The sequence below is a fragment of the Oncorhynchus masou genome, chromosome 18, assembly GCF_036934945.1.
Source record: "Oncorhynchus masou masou isolate Uvic2021 chromosome 18, UVic_Omas_1.1, whole genome shotgun sequence".
Classification (NCBI taxonomy): domain Eukaryota; kingdom Metazoa; phylum Chordata; class Actinopteri; order Salmoniformes; family Salmonidae; genus Oncorhynchus; species Oncorhynchus masou.
In genome coordinates, this window is record NC_088229.1 from 2766408 (window position 1) to 2789695 (window position 23288).

A 23288-nucleotide genomic window follows, 5' to 3' on the forward strand; every position below is an offset into this window, starting at 1 on the left:
AGAACCACAGGGAACTGGTTCTGCAGGACAGTCAGAACCACAGGGAACTGGTTCTGCAGGACAGTCAGAACCACAGGGAACTGGTTCTGCAGGACAGTCAGAACCACAGGGAACTGGTTCTGCAGGACAGTCAGAACCACAGGGAACTGGTTCTGCAGGACAGTCAGAACCACGTGGAACTGGTAAAGCCCTGCAGGACAGTCAGAACCACGTGGAACTGGTAAAGCCCCGCAGGACAGGCAGAACCACGTGGAACTGGTAAAGCCCCGCAGGACAGTCAGAACCACGTGGAACTGGTAAAGCCCCGCAGGACAGTCAGAACCACGTGGAACTGGTAAAGCCCCGCAGAACCACGTGGAACTGGTAAAGCCCTGCAGGACAGTCAGAACCACGTGGAACTGGTAAAGCCCCGCAGGACAGGCAGAACCACGTGGAACTGGTAAAGCCCCGCAGGACAGTCAGAACCACGTGGAACTGGTAAAGCCCCGCAGGACAGTCAGAACCACGTGGAACTGGTAAAGCCCCGCAGAACCACGTGGAACTGGTAAAGCCCCGCAGGACAGTCAGAACCACGTGGAACTGGTAAAGCCCTGCAGGACAATAATGTTTTAGATTTGTCCACCAGATTACATTTTCCCTTGTGAAGACACCAATATGCTGGATTAGGTTTTAGGCTACTATACAGGTGCAATGTTTCCTGTAAGTATGGAGAATGTGTAACAATTACAAATAATTTTTTACAATGTCAGCCAGCTAATTTGCACATTGGCTTCATGTTGACGCTCACGTTCATTTCCCTGGTGGTTGGCAGCAACGAGGTTCTTTGTACCTTCGTCTCACGTTTACACACCAACCCTGTTCTGACATCTCTGGTTCTTCGGGCTCTTTATGAACTCATAGCCCCACAAATACTTGACTTTAATATGAACTAACTCACTGAAGTCTTTGAAATTGTTGCATTTTTAAAAATGTATTTTTGGTCTGTATAGTAGTGAGATTAAACGGTTTGGAAGTCTGCAGGAGGGAATCATCTCGTGTGAGACGGTAAATGGTAACCGTTACATTAAATAGTTTACTTTGAAACGCCTCTTTCTATCAACAGGGATTACATTTCCGGTAAAAGATGAGACCTCGTTGCATTAAATAGTTTACTTTGAAACGCCCCTTTCACAGTTTGCTGCCTTCAAATTTGAATCTAAAACAGGATTTCTGATTTTTGTCCTACAGATCTTGATTTTTAAGCTCCACATGTTCAAAGTCAAAGTTATAGCTTAAATTTCTCTTAAAAAAAAAAAAAAAAAAAAGCTGTCTTGATTGTCCAGATTCAGATGTAGTATTGATTGAGGATGGATCCACAATGACTGAAGAATTATTACACTACATGTGGGCACTGCAATAGACACCCTGGAAAGTACCCGGTCTCTACACCCATATATAGACAGCATGTGGACACTGCAATACAGACGCCCTGGAACATACTGCTGTCTATATATGGGTGTGGAGACGGTATGTGGACACCCCTTCAAATTAGGGGGTTATATTTCAGCCACACCTGTTGCTGACAGGTATAGAAAATTGAGCACACAGCCATGCAATCTCCATAGACAAACATTGGCAGTAGAATGGTCTTACTGAAGGCACAATAACTGGTCAAATTCTTATTTCCCTCATTAAAATGCAAATCAATTTATAACATTTTTGACATGCGTTTTTCTGGATGTTGTTGTTCTGTCTCTCACTGTTCAAATAAACTTCCCATTAAAATTATAGACTGATCATTTCTTTGTCAGTGGGGCAAATGTACAAAATCAGCTGGGTATCAAATACTTTTTCCCTCACTGTACAAACCTTGTCGCTGATTTAATGTCAAGCCCGAGACTGGGCTCCTCAATCATTTGCATGATGAGTAGTAACGGTCCAATCGGAGCAGAGCCTGAAGGAACCCAGTTGGTCCCCAACATTGATTCAAATGAAGTCATTGTAAAGGAACTATCCTTTTCGATTAGCACCTTTTTTTTTTAGTTTCTATAACATCACAGTTCTACAGTTTTTACCCAATCAAACACACCAGCACGTTATCGACCAGAACAAACCAGAAAAAAGCCTGTTCAATGTTAAAATTATAACTTTATTTTTTTCCCCATACAAATGTTCATTTGATAACAGACTAATTTTGGCTCCCAAAATGTAATCTTGTAAGCAATAAAGTTTTAAATTCCATCAAAATTGAGAAAGAAACGATTCTCTTCATAATGTATTTACAAACACATAGCACATCTGGTATCAAACGGTAACAACACACTCACCAAATACATTAGTCTGGTTTCCAGCTCTCTGGTTTCCAGCTCTCTGGTTTCCAGCTCTCTGGTTTCCAGCACTCTTTCAACTGCTTGTGTATAGAGTCACGTTTGAGTTGGATAGTTGTTAATCAAAGACTGAATATGGCACCCTATTCCGTAGCCTGATCAGGCCAACAGTAGTGCACTAGACCGGGAATAGGGTCCCATTTGGGACACCACCATAGTTTATTAGACAGAGATCCTCTCAGTCCAGAGCTTTTATACGGAGACGTGTTATTGTTTTATGGCCCAGAACAGGAAGGAATATCAAACTGTACAAGTAGAATAACAACAGTTGTTCAACTGGTTGTTCGGATCCTGGATGCTGATTGGACCCTGTTCCCTTTGAAAAGTGTACTACGTTCAACCCATGGCACATAGGGAAGCACATAGGACTCTGGTCAAAAGTAGTGCACTAGATAGGGAATAGGGTGCCATTTGGGAGTCAACACCCAGAGTCAGGACACAAATCAGTGTTTAGTTTCATCTGTACTTCAAATCCTCTCAGAATTATTATTTTTTTTTTTAAAAGAGGAAGTTTATCAAAAATTGTCACTGTCATGCAGAAGTTTCAAACATGTTTCCTTCTAACATATATGTTCTGTACACACACACACACACACACACACACACACACACACACACACACACACACACACACACACACACACACACACACACACACACACACACCTGCAACATCCCCAACGGCACCCTATCCCCTACATAGTGCACTACTTTCGACTAGGGCCTATAGGACTCTGGTCAAAAGTAGTGCCCTATATAGGGGATATGGTGCGTTCCTGCTCTGATTGTAGTCTTAAGGAATTAGACGTTCATAAACACACGACCAGACGATTAAAAAAAGCACACGCATGCAGAGAACCTTCAGAAAAATACAGGCAACACAACACTCACGAACAGGAAGACGAACGGACGCGTTCCAGGCTGACTACGTTTCAGATGCATGCCAGATTTCATAACAGCTGGATCAGTGTTTATCATGTTAGTTAACCACCACACGTTATACCAATACGATACCAGACTGCACACAACCGTTGGTTAATGCAATGCATCGACTTCAATACAGTTGACCTGGAACGTGCCCTATAGTTTCAGAAGTGATCATGAGCCAGTTATATCAGACCACAGGATAAGGGCAGAACACTTGACCTTTTAAATGCTCCAATCAAAACTCTCTAAACGCTCCAATCAAAACTCTCTAAATGCTCCAATCAAAACTCTCTAAATGCTCCAATCAAAACTCTCTAAACGCTCCAATCAAAACTCTCTAAACGCTCCAATCAAAACTCTCTAAATGCTCCAATCAAAACTCTCTAAATTCTCCAATCAAAACTCTCTAAACGCTCCAATCAAAACTCTCTAAATGTTCCAATCAAAACTCTCTAAACGCTCCAATCAAAACTCTCTAAACGCTCCAATCAAAACTCTCTAAACACTCCAATCAAAACTCTCTAAATGCTCCAATCAAAACTCTCTAAATGCTCCAATCAAAACTCTCCAAACGCTCCAATCAGAGTGTTAGTAAGGTGTCAAAGGGTTAGACAGGGGGGGGACAACACAATAAACATGACTCCAACTCCCAGAAATCCTGTAAATATTTCATACAGCTGCTGCAGTCAGAAAAACTCCTTTAAAATCACACTGTGTTTGGGCCTAATGGTGCCCTGCTCGCTTTATAGTGCAACTATTCTGGTCCAAAGTAGTGCACTATATAGAGAATAGGGTGCCATTAAATCAAGCCATACATACTGAGCTACAAATGCTGGGATATGAACAAGACAACGTGTTAAGGGGTTAAAATGAATGAATATCACCATTCAACGATATAAACTACACACTAACTTTACAAACCCAAGAACAAATAAATACATAAATGATCTCTATGTACACTAACTAAATGTTGGCGTCTTCAAACCAGGAGCCCGGGGTCAAAGGTCAATGATCAACGTGTCAAAGCACCCTATTCCCTATATAGGACACTACTTTAGACCAGTGCCCTATCCCCTATATATAGGACACTACTTTAGACCAGTGCCCTATCCCCTATATATAGGACACTACTTTAGACCAGGGCCCTATCCCCTATATATAGGACACTACTTTAGACCAGGGCCCTATCCCCTATATATAGGACACCACTTTAGACGAGGGCCCTATCCCCTATACATAGGACACTACTTTAGACCAGGGCCCTATCCCCTATATATAGGACACTACTTTAGACCAGGGCCCTATTCCCTATATATAGGACACTACTTTAGACCAGGGCCCTATCCCCTATATATAGGACACTACTTTAGACCAGGGCCCTATCCCCTATATATAGGACACTACTTTAGACCAGGGCCCATAGAATAGGTAAATTATTTTCATCCTATCCACGAGAGAGCACTCTAGGGATCCGCAGTATACAGAGAACAGGGGGCCGTTTGGAACCATTAAGGGTAACCATAGTAACAACAGCGATACTGAATGTGTGGGGTCAGAGGAGACCGACAGGTACCATTTCAGTTAGCAGAGTTGGGTAGGATTACTTTATTGAATGTAATCAGTTACTTTTGGATTACTTTCCCCTTAAGACGCATTAGAAGAGGACAAGATGGAACCGGCAAACACATTTGGTGTGTCATCATCATAGCGGCTTCCGATTGGTGGTCATCATTTGGTGTGTCATCATCATAGTGGCTTCTGATTGGTGGTCATCATTTGATGTGTCATCATCATAGTGGCTTCTGATTGGTGGTCATCATTTGGTGTGTCATCATCATAGCGGCTTCTGATTGGTGGTCATCATTTGGTGTGTCATCATCATAGTGGCTTCTGATTGGTGGTCATCATTTGATGTGTCATCATCATAGTGGTTTCTGATTGGTGGTCATCATTTGATGTGTCATCATCATAGTGGCTTCCGATTGGTGGTCATCATTTGATGTGTCATCATCATAGCGGCTTCCGATTGGTGGTCATCATTTGGTGTGTCATCATCATAGTGGCTTCTGATTGGTGGTCATCATTTGATGTGTCATCATCATAGCGGCTTCCGATTGGTGGTCATCATTTGGTGTGTCATTATAGTGGTTTTGTAGTCAGACTCTCCTCACGTGGATCAAACTTGCCCACCCTTTTTTATCCCACAAAGCACCCATTCTGAATTTAAAAAGTAATCCAAGAAGTAATCTATTTTTTCCCCCAAAAGTATATGTAATCCGATTACATGTTTTTGGTAGTTGTTGCTGGTAACGTATCTGATTACAGTTCCCCGACTCTGGCTGTTCTTTAACCCGTAACTGTAAAGATCAAGGAGTTGTTCAGCTGTTCTGCAGAGCGACTGCAGTCGTTCACACTGGACCACCACTCAGAGACCAGGGCCCTATTCCCAGGGCCCTATTCCCAGGGCCCTATCCCTACCACTCCCTGTTTAAATCCTGGGTTTTCAGTTCCTTCTGACTCCAGGAATCCTCCAATCAGGGGAAAACAGAGGATGTATTGAACGTTCCCGGAAGTTTAGTTACCTTGCGGTTGGTTGTCTTTTGGGGCGGCAGGGTAGCCTAGTGGTTAGAGTGTAGAGGAGGCAGGTAGCCTAGTGGTTAGAGTGTAGAGGTGGCAGGTAGCCTAGTGGTTAGAGTGTAGAGGAGGCAGGTAGCCTAGTGGTTAGAGTGTAGAGGCGGCAGGTAGTCTAGTGGTTAGAGTGTAGAGGAGGCAGGTAGCCTAGTGGTTAGAGTGTAGAGGTGGCAGTGTAGCCTAGTGGTTAGAGTGTAGAGGAGGCAGGTAGCCTAGTGGTTAGAGTGTAGAGGTGGCAGGTAGCCTAGTGGTTAGAGTGTAGAGGTGGCAGGTAGCCTAGTGGTTAGAGTGTAGAGGAGGCAGGTAGCCTAGTGGTTAGAGTGTAGAGGTGGCAGGTAGCCTAGTGGTTAGAGTGTAGTGGCGGTAGGTAGCCTAGTGGTTAGAGTGTATGGGCGGCAGGTAGCCTAGTGGTTAGAGGGTAGGGGCAGTAGGTAGTCAGGTGGTTAGAGTGTATGGGCAGTAGGTAGACTAGTGGTTAGAGTGTATGGGCAGTAGGTAGACTAGTGGTTAGAGTGTATGGGCGGTAGGTAGACTAGTGGTTAGAGTGTAGGGGCAGTAGGTAGACTAGTGGTTAGAGTGTATGGGCAGTAGGTAGACTAGTGGTTAGAGTGTATGGGCGGTAGGTAGACTAGTGGTTAGAGTGTAGGGGCAGTAGGTAGACTAGTGGTTAGAGTGTAGAGGAGGCAGGTAGCCTAGTGGTTAGAGTGTAGAGGTGGCAGTGTAGCCTAGTGGTTAGAGTGTAGAGGAGGCAGGTAGTCTAGTGATTAGAGTGTAGAGGAGGCAGGTAGCCTAGTGGTTAGAGTGTAGAGGTGGCAGTGTAGCCTAGTGGTTAGAGTGTAGAGGCGGCAGGTAGCCTAGTGGTTAGAGTGTAGAGGAGGCAGGTAGCCTAGTGGTTAGAGTGTAGAGGGGGCAGGGCAGCCTAGTGGTTAGAGTGTAGAGGTGGCAGGTAGCCTAGTGGTTAGAGTGTAGAGAAGGCAGGTAGCCTAGTGGTTAGAGTGTAGAGGAGGCAGGTAGCCTAGTGGTTAGAGTGTAGAGGAGGCAGGTAGCCTAGTGGTTAGAGTGTAGAGGAGGCAGGTAGCCTAGTGGTTAGAGTGTAGAGGCGGCAGGTAGCCTAGTGGTTAGAGTGTAGAGGCGGCAGGTAGCCTAGTGGTTAGAGTGTAGAGGCGGCAGGTAGCCTAGTGGTTAGAACCCCTGAGCTGACAAGGTACAAATCTGTCGTTCTGCCCCTGAACAAGCAGTTAACCCACTGTTCCTAGGCCAGTTAACCCACTGTTCCTAGACCGTCATTGAAAATAAGAATTTGTTCTTAGCTCACTTGCCTAGTAAAATAAAGGTAAAATTAAAAAATAATAATCCACAGGACAAATTCAAAACTAGTTTGTCCTGTCAGTTCATTTGGCAAACGAGTTCAACAACAACAAAAAAATTCCACACAGTTAAGTCGTCTACACACTTACAAGAAGAAGGCACATTTGGTTGGTATCAGTGGAGGCTCCTCAGAGAAAAAAAGGGGAGGACGGCATCTACTGACCGCCACTGGTTGGTATGAATAAGCACTATTTACAGAGAATACGATTGACACTGTATAGAAACGGTCTGTTCAACAGAACGAGACGCTGTTTTTCTTTTTTTAAATGACTCAAATTCGTCTCAACTCCTCGTCAGCCCCCACTTCTGGCGAGACCAGGTGTTGCCGGTTTACAACCTTAAATCCTCTTTCCTTTCCCTTGTTGGTACCTGTGAGACTTATTGCTGTACATGTAGTGTCCACTGCCTGTTGTGAAATCTATTTGGCCAGAGTAGTAGTAGTTAGTTGTAATCTAACTGTTAATTTGGTATAACTTTGTCAGTATTATGGTTTAACCAGAGTGTTGTGTTAGAAGGGATTGATTGTCATTTCCATCTCCACCTGTTTGGCAAGACAACACTTTAAAGATAAATTACAATTCAATAAAGTGTTGGCAACAGAGCTGTAACAGACTGGTACTCAGGCTAGGTTCAGACCCCCACAGACTGGTACTCAGGCTAGGTTCAGACCCCCACAGACTGGTACTCAGGCTAGGTTCAGACCCCCACAGAGCTGTAACAGACTGGTACTCAGGCTAGGTTCAGACCCCCACAGACTGGTACTCAGGCTAGGTTCAGACCCCCACAGAGCAGTAACAGACTGGTACTCAGGCTAGGTTCAGACCCCCACAGAGCAGTAACAGACTGGTACTCAGGCTAGGTTCAGACCCCCACAGAGCTGTAACAGACTGGTACTCAGGCTAGGTTCAGACCCCCACAGAGCAGTAACAGACTGGTACTCAGGCTAGGTTCAGACCCCCACAGAGCTGTAACAGACTGGTACTCAGGCTAGGTTCAGACCCCCACAGAGCTGTAACAGACTGGTACTCAGGCTAGGTTCAGACCCCCACAGAGATGTAACAGACTGGTACTCAGGCTAGGTTCAGACCCCCACAGAGCTGTAACAGACTGGTACTCAGGCTAGGTTCAGACCCCCACAGAGCTGTAACAGACTGGTACTCAGGCTAGGTTCAGACCCCCACAGAGCAGTAACAGACTGGTACTCAGGCTAGGTTCAGACCCCCACAGAGCTGTAACAGACTGGTACTCAGGCTAGGTTCAGACCCCCACAGAGCTGTAACAGACTGGTACTCAGGCTAGGTTCAGACCCCCACAGAGCTGTAACAGACTGGTACTCAGGCTAGGTTCAGACCCCCACAGAGCAGTAACAGACTGGTACTCAGGCTAGGTTCAGACCCCCACAGAGCTGTAACAGACTGGTACTCAGGCTAGGTTCAGACCCCCACAGAGCTGTAACAGACTGGTACTCAGGCTAGGTTCAGACCCCCACAGAGATGTAACAGACTGGTACTCAGGCTAGGTTCAGACCCCCACAGAGCTGTAACAGACTGGTACTCAGGCTAGGTTCAGACCCCCACAGAGCTGTAACAGACTGGTACTCAGGCTAGGTTCAGACCCCCACAGAGCTGTAACAGACTGGTACTCAGGCTAGGTTCAGACCCCCACAGAGCTGTAACAGACTGGTACTCAGGCTAGGTTCAGACCCCCACAGAGCAGTAACAGACTGGTACTCAGGCTAGGTTCAGACCCCCACAGAGCTGTAACAGAGTGGTACTCAGGCTAGGTTCAGACCCCCACAGAGCAGTAACAGACTGGTACTCAGGCTAGGTTCAGACCCCCACAGAGCTGTAACAGAGTGGTACTCAGGCTAGGTTCAGACCCCCACAGAGCAGTAACAGACTGGTACTCAGGCTAGGTTCAGACCCCCACAGACTGGTACTCAGGCTAGGTTCAGACCCCCACAGAGCAGTAACAGACTGGTACTCAGGCTAGGTTCAGACCCCCACAGAGCAGTAACAGACTGGTACTCAGGCTAGGTTCAGACCCCCACAGAGCTGTAACAGACTGGTACTCAGGCTAGGTTCAGACCCCCACAGAGCTGTAACAGACTGGTACTCAGGCTAGGTTCAGACCCCCACAGAGCTGTAACAGACTGGTACTCAGGCTAGGTTCAGACCCCCACAGAGCTGTAACAGACTGGTACTCAGGCTAGTTTCAGACCCCCACAGAGCAGTAACAGACTGGTACTCAGGCTAGGTTCAGACCCCCACAGAGCAGTAACAGACTGGTACTCAGGCTAGGTTCAGACCCCCACAGAGCTGTAACAGACTGGTACTCAGGCTAGGTTCAGACCCCCACAGAGAAGGGAAACACCGGTGAAAATGTGTAACAACAACATGTCTCTGTTCTGCAGTAAAGAGCTTGTGTTGAGTTCAGTGGCCAGCTACAAGATAGCACAGAACATACAGATTAGAGTGCTTTAAAACCTTCCGTGTGTAATCGTAAAAAGGATTTCAAAACAACAAGACATGGGGGAAGGGGGGCATTTTAAAGAAATAAAACATTTTAAAACATCGCCAGAAATTGAGCTTGTATTTCCTGGTATTCAAAGATAAAGATGTTTAAAACTACTGCTAACAAAGGAAGGTTTTGCTAATAAAAAATACATTAAAAAAAAATACCAAAACACAGTGAACTTGACCGTCCATCTGTAGAGACAGTACTGAGAGAGTCTGATTGTCTGGAGAGCTGCAGGGTGGAGGCCCCCCAACGGTGGCTGTAGTGGTCAACCTGACTGGTAAGACGAGACTGTGGGCTCGTTACAGAACGTCCATGTTGCACTCGACCTGAACAGCTCAGGGGGTTAATATAGGCGGTGTGACATGTGATCATCTGTGCAACATGACTGCAATACAGACACCCTGGAACGTACCCCGTCTCTACACCCATATATATATAGACAGCAGTATGTGGACACTGCAATACAGACGCCCTGGAACGTACCCTGTCTCTACACCCATATATAGACAGCAGTATGTGGACACTGCAATACAGACGCCCTGGAACGTACCCTGTCTCTACACCCATATATAGACAGCAGTATGTGGACACTGCAATACAGACGCCCTGGAACGTACCCCGTCTCTACACCCATATATATATATATAGACAGCAGTATGTGAACACTGCAATACAGACGCCCTGGAACGTACCCCGTCTCTACACCCATATATATATATATATAGACAGCAGTATGTGAACACTGCAATACAGACGCCCTGGAACGTACCCCGTCTCTACACCCATATATATATATAGACAGCAGTATGTGGACACCCCTTCAAATTAGGGGATTACATTTCAGCCACACCCGTTGCTGGTAGGTGTATAAAATCGAGCACACAGCCATGCAATCTCCATAGACAAACATTGGCAGTAGAATGGCCTTACTGAAGAGCTCAGTGACTTTCAACATGTGACCGTCATAGGATGCCACCTTTCCAACAATTCTGTTCATCACATTTCTGCCTGCTAGAGCGGCCCGGGTCAACTGTTAAGTGCTGTTTATTGTAAAGTGGAAACGTCTAGGAGCAACAACGGCACAGCCACAAAGTGGTAGACCACACAAGCTCACAGAACGGGACCACCAAGTGCTGAAGCTCGTCAAAATCATCTGTCCTCGGATGCAACGCTCACTACCGATTCCCAAACAGCCTCTGGAAGCAACTTCAGAACCATGTATACGCACACAAACACACACACACACACACACACACACACACACACACACACACACACACACACACACACACACACACACACGTAACATAAAGCATTTATGGGGGATAAATAAGATAAGTTTACTACAGCCATTTTATTTAAATGATCTGTGTAAGTGGGCGTTTCCTTTCTCACATGCTTTTCCCCGATTGGGTTTGGTTCCTCCATAATATCTAACGCGAGAGAGGAAACAACTACCAGAACACATTTTTCCAGTGAGATGTTTCGCTCTGAGGCACCCCCTCCGCGGGCGGGGGCAATAAACAGACCAAGAGTCCCGATCCCAGAAAGAAAAAAAAACATGAGGAAGTGGATCTGAGTGTTCCGCGTTCTCTGCTGTATCTGGTGTAACGTTCTGTGTTACTGAACGCAGCCCTGTCAGTCTGTGGTTCTCCACCAGGGCAGCGACCTGCTGGGGACGATAGGTCACAGGTCAGAATTGAGAGGTTAGAGGTCAGTGACCTTGTTCTCCACCAGGGCGGCGACCTGCTGTAGACGATAGGCCACAGGTCAGAAGTGAGAGGTTAGAGGTCAGTGACCTTGTTCTCCACCAGGGCGGCGACCTGCTGTAGACGATAGGCCACAGGTCAGAAGTGAGAGGTTAGAGGTCAGTGACCTTGTTCTCCACCAGGGCGGCGACCTGCTGTAGACGATAGGCCAGCTGCATCTTCTGTCCAGCTGCGTCCTCCTCCAGGGCCGTGATGATCTACAGACAGACAGCATTCACTATCAGATAGTACAGTATAGTGTTGTGTGTGTGTATGTGTAGTGTGTATGTGTTGTGTATGTGTATGTGTGGTGTGTGTTGTTTGTGTGGTGTGTGTGTTGTGTGTGTGTGTATGTGTAGTGTGTATGTGTGGTGTGTGTTGTTTGTGTGGTGTGTGTGTTGTGTGTGCATGTGTAGTGTGTATGTGTGGTGTGTGTTGTTTGTGTGGTGTGTGTGTTGTGTGTGTGTGTATGTGTAGTGTGTATGTGTGGTGTGTGTTGTTTGTGTGGTGTGTGTGTTGTGTGTGTGTGTGTGTGTGTGGTGTGTTTGTTCTCTGTGTGTGTGTGTGTGTGTATGTGTAGTGTGTATGTGGTGTGTATGTGTGGTGTGTGTGTTCTCTCTGTGTGTGTGTGTATGTGTGGTGTGTGTGTTCTCTGTGTGTGTGTGTGTGTTGTTTGTGTGGTGTGTGTGTTGTGTGTGTGTGTGTGTATGTGTAGTGTGTATGTGTTGTGTATGTGTGGTGTGTGTTGTGTGTGTGTGTGTGTGTGTGGTGTATGTGTGGTGTGTGTTGTTTGTGTGTTGTGTGTGTGTGTGTGTGTGTGTATGTGTGGTGTGTATGTGTGTGTTCTCTGTGTGTGTATGTGTAGTGTGTGTGTTCTCTGTGTGTGTGTGTGTGTGTGTGTGTGTGTGTGTGTGTGTGTGTGTGTGTGTGTGTGTGTGTGTATGTGTAGTGTGTATGTGTGCTGTGTGTTGTTTGTGTGGTGTGTGTGTTCTGTGTGTGTGTGTGTATGTGTGGTGTGTATGTTCTCTGTGTGTGTGCGTGTATGTGTGGTGTGTGTCTTCTCTGTGTGTGTGTGTGTTCTCTCTGTGTGTGTGTGTGTTCTGTGTGTGTGTGTGTATGTGTGGTGTGTATGTGTGGTGTGTGTGTTCTCTGTGTGTGTGTGTGGTGTGTGTGTGTATGTGTGGTGTGTGTGTGTGTGTTCTCTGTGTGTGTGTGTGTTGTGTGTGTGTGTGTATGTGTAGTGTGTGTATACCTGGTCGTAGTATTTGTTGATGTACTTATACAACTCAAGCAGAGCCACCAGACTGTTCATGTCTGATCCAAAACTCTGAAAAGTCAAACATGGAAACACAATGTTACAATCTACTGGTTACCAGTACTGTACAGTTCAACAACACGACTCCATAATAATCTCAGAGTAGAGTAGAGCTGGGTTGAGTAGAGTGGATGGTAGAGGAGAGGATGAGGGAGGACGGTAGAGGAGAGGACCAGGGAGGAGGGTAGAGGAGAGGACGAGGGAGGAGGGTAGAGGAGAGGACGAGGGAGGAGGGTAGAGGAGAGGACGAGGGAGGAGGGTAGAGGAGAGGACGAGGGAGGAGGGTAGAGGAGAGGACGAGGGAGGAGGGTAGAGAGGGTAGAGGAGAGGACGAGGGAGGAGGGTAGAGGAGAGGACGAGGGAGGAGGGTAGAGGAGAGGATGAGGGAGGACGGTAGAGGAGTGGAGGAGGGTAGAGGAGAGGACGAGGGAGGAGGGGGTAGAGGAGAGGACGAGGGAGGAGGGTAGAGGAGAGGACGAGGGAGGAGGGTAGAGGAGAGGATGAGGGAGGACGGTAGAGGAGTGGACAAGGGAGGAGGGTAGAGGAGAGGATGAGGGAGGAGGGTAGAGGAGAGGACGAGGGAGGAGGGTAGAGGAGAGGATGAGGGAGGAGGGTAGAGGAGAGGATGAGGGAGGAGGGTAGAGGAGAGGACGAGGGAGGAGGGTAGAGGAGAGGATGAGGGAGGAGGGTAGAGGAGAGGACGAGGGAGGAGGGTAGAGGAGAGGACGAGGGAGGAGGGTAGAGAGGGTAGAGGAGAGAGTTTAAATCTCCACTCACCCCAGACAGCTCCGTTAGAGTAGAGTTCATCTCTTGGTAACAGCCAGATGCTGCACTGTGGATATCACTGTAATACCTGAAACAACACCCACAGAACACTGTAGTACCTGGAACAACACCCACATAACACTGTAATACCTGGAACAATACCCACAGAACACTGTAGTACCTGGAACAATACCCAGAGAACACTGTAATACCTGGAACAACACCCACAGAACACACTGTAATACCTGGAACAATACCCACAGAACACTGTAGTACCTGGAACAACACCCACATAACACTGTAATACCTGGAACAATACCCACAGAACACTGTAGTACCTGGAACAATACCCAGAGAACACTGTAATACCTGGAACAACACCCACAGAACTCTGTAATACCTGGAACAACACCCACATAACACTGTAGTACCTGGAACAACACTCACTGTAATACCTGGAACAATACCCACAGAACACTGTAATACCTGGAACAACACCCACTGTAATACCTGGAACAATACCCACAGAACACTGTAATACGTGGAACAATACCCACAGAACACTGTAATACTTGGAACAACACCCACAGAACACTGTAATACCTGGAACAATACCCACAGAACACTGTAGTACCTGGAACAATACCCACAGAACACTGTAATACCTGGAACAACACCCACATAACACTGTAATACCTGGAACAACACCCACATAACACTGTAATACCTGAAACAACACCCACTGTAATACCTGGAACAATACCCACAGAACACTGTAATACCTGGAACAATACCCACATAACACTGTAATACCTGGAACAACACCCACATAACACTGTAATACCTGGAACAACACCCACATAACACTGTAATACCTGGAACAACACCCACAGAACACTGTAATACCTGGAGCAACACCCACAGAACACTGTAATACCTGGAACAACACCCACACAACACTAATACCTGGAACAACACATACTGTAATACCTGGAACAACACCCACTGTAATACATGGAACAACACTCACTGTAATACCTGGAACAATACCCACAGAACACTGCAATACCTGGAACAATACCCACAGAACACTGTAATACCTGGAACGATACCCACAGAACACTGTAGTACCTGGAACAACACCCACTAGAACACTGTAATACCTGGAACGATACCCACAGAACACTGTAGTACCTGGAACAACATCCACTGTAATACCTGGAACAATACCCACATAACACTGTAATACCTGAAACAATACCCACAGAATACTGTAATACCTGGAACAACACCCACAGAACACTGTAGTACCTGGAACAATACCCACAGAACACACATTTGAATTTATTAAGGACCCCCCTCCCTCCATAACCAGCTCTAATAACCAGCTCCAATAACCAGCTCCAATAACCAGCTCCAATAACCCAGCTCCAATAACCAGCTCCAATAACCAGCTCCAATAACCAGCTCCAATAACCCAGCTCCAATAACCCAGCTCCAATAACCTAGCTCCAATAACCAGCTCCAATAACCCCGCTCCAATAACCAGCTCCAATAACCCAGCTCCAATAACCCAGCTCCAATAACCTAGCTCCAATAACCCAGCTCCAATAACCCAGCTCCAATAACCCAGCTCCAATAACCTAGCTCCAATAACCAGCTCCAATAACCAGCCCCAATAACCAGCTCCAATAACTAGCTCCAATAACTAGCTCCAATAACCCAGTTCCAATAACCAGCTCCAGTAACCAGCTCCAGTAACCAGCTCCAATAACCCAGCTCCAATAACCAGCTCCAATAACCCAGCTCCAATAACCTAGCTCCAATAACCAGCTCCAATAACCCAGCTCCAATAACCTAGCTCCAATAACCAGCTCCAATAACCAGCTCCAATAACTAGCTCCAATAACTAGCTCCAATAACCTAGCTCCAATAACCTAGCTCCAATAACCTAGCTCCAATAACCCAGCTCCAATAACCAGCTCCAATAACCAGCTCCAGTAACCAGCTCCAATAACCCAGCTCCAATAACCAGCTCCAATAACCCAGCTCCAATAACCTAGCTCCAATAACCAGCTCCAATAACCCAGCTCCAAAAACCCAGCTCCAATAACCTAGCTCCAATAACCAGCTCCAATAACCAGCTCCAATAACCTAGCTCCAATAACCATCTCCAATAACCTAGCTCCAATAACCAGCTCCAATAACCCAGCTCCAATAACCAGCTCCAATAACCAGCTCCAATAACCAGCTCCAATAACCCAGCTCCAATAACCAGCTCCAATAACCCAGCTCCAATAACCCAGCTCCAATAACCAGCTCCAATAACCAGCTCCAATAACCCAGCTCCAATAACCCAGCTCCAATAACCAGCTCCAATAACCAGCTCCAATAACCTAGCTCCAATAACCTAGCTCCAATAACCTAGCTCCAATAACCAGCTCCAATAACCAGCTCCAATAACCAGCTCCAATAACCCAGCTCCAATAACCAGCTCCAATAACCTAGCTCCAATAACCTAGCTCCAATAACCAGCTCCAATAACCTAGCTCCAATAACCAGCTCCAATAACCTAGCTCCAATAACCAGCTCCAATAACCTAGCTCCAATAACCAGCTCCAATAACCAGCTCCAATAACCAGCTCCAATAACCCAGCTCCAATAACCCAGCTCCAATAACCAGCTCCAATAACCTAGCTCCAATAACTAGCTCCAATAACCAGCTCCAATAACCTAGCTCCAATAACCAGCTCCAATAACCTAGCTCCAATAACCAGCTCCAATAACCAGCTCCAATAACCCAGCTCCAATAACCAGCTCCACTAACCAGCTCCAATAACCCAGCTCCAATAACCAGCTCCAATAACCCAGCTCCAATAACCCAGCTCCAATAACCAGCTCCAATAACCAGCTCCAATAACCAGCTCCAATAACCAGCTCCAATAACCTAGCTCCAATAACCAGCTCCAATAACCTAGCTCCAATAACCAGCTCCAATAACCTAGCTCCAATAACCAGCTCCAATAACCTAGCTCCAATAACCAGCTCCAATAACCAGCTCCAATAACCAGCTCCAATAACCCAGCTCCAATAACCCAGCTCCAATAACCAGCTCCAATAACCTAGCTCCAATAACTAGCTCCAATAACCAGCTCCAATAACCTAGCTCCAATAACCAGCTCCAATAACCTAGCTCCAATAACCAGCTCCAATAACCAGCTCCAATAACCCAGCTCCAATAACCAGCTCCACTAACCAGCTCCAATAACCCAGCTCCAATAACCAGCTCCAATAACCCAGCTCCAATAACCCAGCTCCAATAACCAGCTCCAATAACCAGCTCCAATAACCAGCTCCAATAACCAGCTCCAATAACCAGCTCCAATAACCCAGCTCCAATAACCAGCTCCAATAACCCAGCTCCAATAACCAGCTCCAATAACCAGCTCCAATAACCAGCTCCAATAACCCAGCTCCAATAACCAGCTCCAATAACCAGCTCCAATAACCAGCTCCAATAACCCAGCTCCAATAACCAGCTCCAATAACCAGCTCCAATAACCAGCTCCAATAACCCAGCTCCAATAACCCAGCTCCAATAACCAGCTCCAATAACCCAGCTCCAATAACCCAGCTCCAATAACCCAGCTCCAATAACCAGCTCCAATAACCAGCTCCAATAACCAGCTCCAATAACCAGCTCCAATAACCAGCTCCAATAACCAGCTCCAATAACCCAGCTCCAATAACCAGCTCCAATAACCAGCTCCAATAACCAGCTCCAATAACCAGCTCCAATAACCAGCTCCAATAACCCAGCTCCAATAACCAGCTCCAATAACCAGCTCCAATAACCAGCTCCAATAACCCAGCTCCAATAACCAGCTCCAATAACCCAGCTCCAATAACCAGCTCCAATAACCAGCTCCAATAACCAGCTCCAATAGCTCCTGAGTAAGAATTATATTAATGCCTGAATGGAGAGTTTTTCTATTGATTCATTATGAATGTCTGTCTCACCTCTCAACCAGCTGTTTGTATCTGGGGATCTCTCTGGCGTAGAGCAACTTGTTCACTGGAGAGTCCTGTTGGCAGGGGAAATCAACATCACCACGTTAAGAGAGATTATGTTTGTCAAAATCAAAACGACCATCGTCATCATCATCGTCATACTAAACGACACAAAGTCTCCTATTCCTCTGCATTATCCACTCTGAACAGAAATGATGAGGACCTACGAGATCTCCTGTCCTGACCCCAATCAATGATGACTGATTCCCTCTAAATAACAAATTCATTCATTCAAATGAATAAATAAACAAATACAAGCGGATTGTGTTTTATTTATTTTATAAAATGACAGACCCAAGGTCCAAATTAAACTCTATACCACAATTATTAACAACCCAGATATTGGGGCGGAAGGGTAGCCTAGTGGTTAGGGCGTTGGACTAGTAACCGAAAGGTTGCAAGTTCAAACCCCCGAGCTGTCGTTCTGCCTCTGAACAGGCAATTAACCCGCTGTTCCGAGGCCGTCATTGAAAATAAGAATTTGTTCTTAACTGACTTGCCTGGTTAAATAACAAACTATTGGATCAGGATTGCTTGATAAAGGGCATAGGCAGACGAAATGATTTATTCGTTGAGCAGATGGTTGATAAATATCGACTCCCAAAGCAGGACTTCTTCCGCTTCCTTCAAGTAAGACATATTTTAAAGACCACCACCGTAACTGGCAACCCTGACGTGTTTTCCCCTCGCAAAGGAAAAGGTGTTTATGATGCTTTTAGGTCCTTTTCTACCGTAGACAAACAGAGGGTGGAAACCAGTGGGAGAAAGAATTGTCTGTTGACGAGGAGATGTGGGAGGACGTTTGGAGATATGCAAAAACAATATCTCTGTGTAATCGTACGAGACAATCCAGTTCAGAATAATACACAGACTGCATACATCCCCAAATCACAGACGCGTGTTCAGCCCCTCTTCCTCTTCCTCTTCTCCTCAGTGTCTTAAATGTAAGACTGATACAGGCACCCGAACACATTGTTTATGGTCATGTACCAAAATACAAAGATACTGGTCTGGTGTTCTGCAAGAAATTGAACAAATCCTAGGGGGTCGATCTAGAATTGGAGCCATCTTCTTTACGGTCTCCCTAGTAGGCATGTTACTTCTGGAGTCTTTACAAGATCCTAACCTTCGCAGAGAGGGGAAAAACCTCCTCTTTTTAAAATGTAATTATTTATTTTTTAATTAACTAGGCAAGTCAGTTAAGAACAAATTATTTTTTACAATGACGGTCGACCCCGACCGAACCCGGGACGTCGCTGGGGCATTTGTGCGCCGCCACACGGGACCCTCAATCACGGCCGGATGTGATACAGCCTGGATTCGAACCAGGTACTGTAGTGACACCTGCTAGGGGGGATATTGTTTTGTATGAGTGGGTTAGGGTTAGTGACTAGGGGGGGATATTGATTTGTATGAGTGGGTTAGGGTTAGTGACTAGGGGGGATATTGTTTTGTATGAGTGGGTTAGGGTTAGGGTTAGTGACTAGGGGGGATATTGTTTTGTATGAGTGGGTTAGGGTTAGTGACTAGGGGGGATATTGTTTTGTATGAGTGGGTTAGGGTTAGGGTTAGTGACTAGGGGGATATTGTTTTGTATGAGTGGGTTAGGGTTAGTGACTAGGGGGGATATTGTTTTGTATGAGTGGGTTAGGGTTAGTGACTAGGGGGGATATTGTTTTGTATGAGTGGGTTAGGGTTAGGGTTAGTGACTAGGGGGGATATTGTTTTGTATGAGTGGGTTAGGGTTAGGGTTAGTGACTAGGTGGGATATTGTTTTGTATGCGTGGGTTAGGGTTAGTGACTAGGGGGGATATTGTTTTGTATGAGTGGGTTAGGGTTAGGGTTAGTGACTAGGGGGGGATATTGTTTTGTATGAGTGGGTTAGGGTTAGTGACTAGGGGGGGATATTGTTTTGTATGAGTGGGTTAGGGTTAGTGACTAGGGGGATATTGTTTTGTATGAGTGGGTTAGGGTTAGTGACTAGGGGGATATTGTTTTGTATGAGTGGGTTAGGGTTAGTGACTAGGGGGGATATTGTTTTGTATGAGTGGGTTAGGGTTAGTGACTAGGGGGGGATATTGTTTTGTATGAGTGGGTTAGGGTTAGTGACTAGGGGGGATATTGTTTTGTATGAGTGGGTTAGGGTTAGTGACTAGGGGGATATTGTTTTGTATGAGTGGGTTAGGGTTAGTGACTAGGGGGGATATTGTTTTGTATGAGTGGGTTAGGGTTAGGGTTAGTGACTAGGGGGATATTGTTTTGTATGAGTGGGTTAGGGTTAGTGACTAGGGGGGATATTGTTTTGTATGACTGGGTAAGGTTAGTGACTAGGGGGGATATTGTTTTGTATGAGTGGGTTAGGGTTAGTGACTAGGGGGGATATTGTTTTGTATGAGTGGGTTAGGGTTAGTGACTAGGGGGGATATTGTTTTGTATGAGTGGGTTAGGGTTAGTGACTAGGGGGGATATTGTTTTGTATGAGTGGGTTAGGGTTAGTGACTAGGGGGCATATTGTTTTGTATGAGTGGGTTAGGGTTAGGGTTAGTGACTAGGGGGGATATTGTTTTGTATGAGTGGGTGAGGGTTAGGGTTAGTGACTAGGGGGGATATTGTTTTGTATGAGTGGGTTAGGGTTAGTGACTAGGGGGATATTGTTTTGTATGAGTGGGTTAGGGTTAGTGACTAGGGGAGGATATTGTTTTGTATGACTGGGTTAGGGTTAGTGACTAGGGGGGATATTGTTTTGTATGAGTGGGTTAGGGTTAGTGACTAGGGGAGATATTGTTTTGTATGAGTGGGTTAGGGTTAGTGACTAGGGGAGATATTGTTTTGTATGAGTGGGTTAGGGTTAGTGACTAGGGGGGACATTGTTTTGTATGAGTGGGTTAGGGTTAGTGACTAGGGGGGGATATTGTTTTGTATGAGTGGGTTAGGGTTAGGGTTAGTGACTAGGGGGGGATATTGTTTTGTATGAGTGGGTTAGGGTTAGGGTTAGTGACTAGGGGGGATATTGTTTTGTATGAGTGGGTTAGGGTTAGTGACTAGGGGGGATATTGTTTTGTATGAGTGGGTTAGGGTTAGTGACTAGGGGGATATTGTTTTGTATGAGTGGGTTAGGGTTAGGGTTAGTGACTAGGGGGGATATTGTTTTGTATGAGTGGGTTACGGTTAGTGACTAGGGGGGATATTGTTTTGTATGAGTGGGTTAGGGTTAGGGTTAGTGACTAGGGGGGGATATTGTTTTGTATGAGTGGGTTAGGGTTAGTGACTAGGGGGATATTGTTTTGTATGAGTGGGTTAGGGTTAGGGTTAGTGACTAGGGGGGATATTGTTTTGTATGAGTGGGTTAGGGTTAGTGACTAGGGGGGATATTGTTTTGTATGAGTGGGTTAGGGTTAGTGACTAGGGGGATATTGTTTTGTATGAGTGGGTTAGGGTTAGTGACTAGGGGGGATATTGTTTTGTATGAGTGGGTTAGGGTTAGTGACTAGGGGGGATATTGTTTTGTATGAGTGGGTTAGGGTTAGTGACTAGGGGGATATTGTTTTGTATGAGTGGGTTAGGGTTAGGGTTAGTGACTAGGGGGGGATATTGTTTTGTATGAGTGGGTTAGGGTTAGTGACTAGGGGGGATATTGTTTTGTATGAGTGGGTTAGGGTTAGTGACTAGGGGGGATATTGTTTTGTATGAGTGGGTTAGGGTTAGTGACTAGGTGGGATATTGTTTTGTATGAGTGGGTTAGGGTTAGTGACTAGGGGGATATTGTTTTGTATGAGTGGGTTAGGGTTAGTGACTAGGGGGATATTGTTTTGTATGAGTGGGTTAGGGTTAGGGTTAGTGACTAGGGGGATATTGTTTTGTATGACTGGGTTAGGGTTAGGGTTAGTGACTAGGGGGATATTGTTTTGTATGAGTTGGTTAGGGTTAGTGACTAGGGGGATATTGTTTTGTATGAGTGGGTTAGGGTTAGTGACTAGGGGGGATATTGTTTTGTATGAGTGGGTTAGGGTTAGTGACTAGGGGGATATTGTTTTGTATGAGTGGGTTAGGGTTAGTGACTAGGGGGGATATTGTTTTGTATGAGTGGGTTAGGGTTAGTGACTAGGGGGATATTGTTTTGTATGAGTGGGCTAGGGTTAGTGACTAGGGGGGATATTGTTTTGTATGAGTGGGTTAGGGTTAGGGTTAGTGACTAGGGGGGATATTGTTTTGTATGAGTGGGTTAGGGTTAGTGACTAGGGGGGATATTGTTTTGTATGAGTGGGTTAGGGTTAGTGACTAGGGGGGATGTTGTTTTGTATGAGTGGGTTAGGGTTAGTGACTAGGGGGGATATTGTTTTGTATGAGTGGGTTAGGGTTAGTGACTAGGGGAGATATTGTTTTGTATGAGTGGGTTAGGGTTAGTGACTAGGGGGGATGTTGTTTTGTATGAGTGGGTTAGGGTTAGTGACTAGGGGGGGATATTGTTTTGTATGAGTGGGTTAGGGTTAGTGACTAGGGGGGATGTTGTTTTGTATGAGTGGGTTAGGGTTAGTGACTAGGGGGGATATTGTTTTGTATGAGTGGGTTAGGGTTAGTGACTAGGGGGATATTGTTTTGTATGAGTGGGTTAGGGTTAGTGACTAGGGGTGATATTGTTTTGTATGAGTGGGTTAGGGTTAGGGTTAGTGACTGGGGGGGATATTGTTTTGTATGAGTGGGTTAGGGTTAGTGACTAGGGGGGACATTGTTTTGTATGAGTGGTTTAGGGTTAGGGTTAGTGACTAGGGGGGACATTGTTTTGTATGAGTGGGTTAGGGTTAGTGACTAGGGGGGATATTGTTTTGTATGAGTGGGTTAGGGTTAGTGACTAGGGGAGGATATTGTTTTGTATGAGTGGGTTAGGGTTAGTGACTGGGGGGATATTGTTTTGTATGAGTGGGTTAGGGTTAGTGACTAGGGGGGATATTGTTTTGTATGAGTGGGTTAGGGTTAGTGACTAGGGGGACATTGTTTTGTATGAGTGGGTTAGGGTTAGTGACTAGGGGGATATTGTTTTGTATGAGTGGGTTAGGGTTAGTGACTAGGGGGGATATTGTTTTGTATGAGTGGGTTAGGGTTAGTGACTGGGGGATATTGTTTTGTATGAGTGGGTTAGGGTTAGTGACTAGGGGGGATATTGTTTTGTATGAGTGGGTTAGGGTTAGTGACTAGGGGGGATATTGTTTTGTATGAGTGGGTTAGGGTTAGTGACTGGGGGATATTGTTTTGTATGAGTGGGTTAGGGTTAGGGTTAGTGACTAGGGGGATATTGTTTTGTATGAGTGGGTTAGGGTTAGTGACTAGGGGGATATTGTTTTGTATGAGTGGGTTAGGGTTAGTGACTAGGGGGATATTGTTTTGTATGAGTGGGTTAGGGTTAGGGTTAGTGACTAGGTGGGATATTGTTTTGTATGAGTGGGTTAGGGTTAGTGACTAGGGGGGGATATTGTTTTGTATGAGTGGGTTAGGGTTAGTGACTAGGGGGAATATTGTTTTGTATGAGTGGGTTAGGGTTAGTGACTAGGGGGATATTGTTTTGTATGAGTGGGTTAGGGT

At 45.8% G+C, this 23288-nt stretch overlaps 1 protein-coding gene across 1 annotated transcript in view; it reads right to left on the reverse strand.

Annotated features, from left to right (window-relative positions):
- Window positions 1-2107: 2107 nt before the first annotated feature.
- The window catches only part of LOC135503844 (plexin-B3-like), a 302325-nt gene continuing 281144 nt past the window's right edge, over window positions 2108-23288 (reverse strand). The window contains exons 34-37 of the mRNA XM_064922002.1: window positions 17661-17725; window positions 13653-13728; window positions 12813-12887; window positions 2108-11778 (exon numbers count right to left, since the gene is read on the reverse strand). Of these exons, the coding sequence (XP_064778074.1) occupies window positions 11674-11778; window positions 12813-12887; window positions 13653-13728; window positions 17661-17725 (321 nt within the window). The 3' untranslated portion in view covers window positions 2108-11673. The remainder of the gene's footprint in view (window positions 11779-12812; window positions 12888-13652; window positions 13729-17660; window positions 17726-23288) is intronic.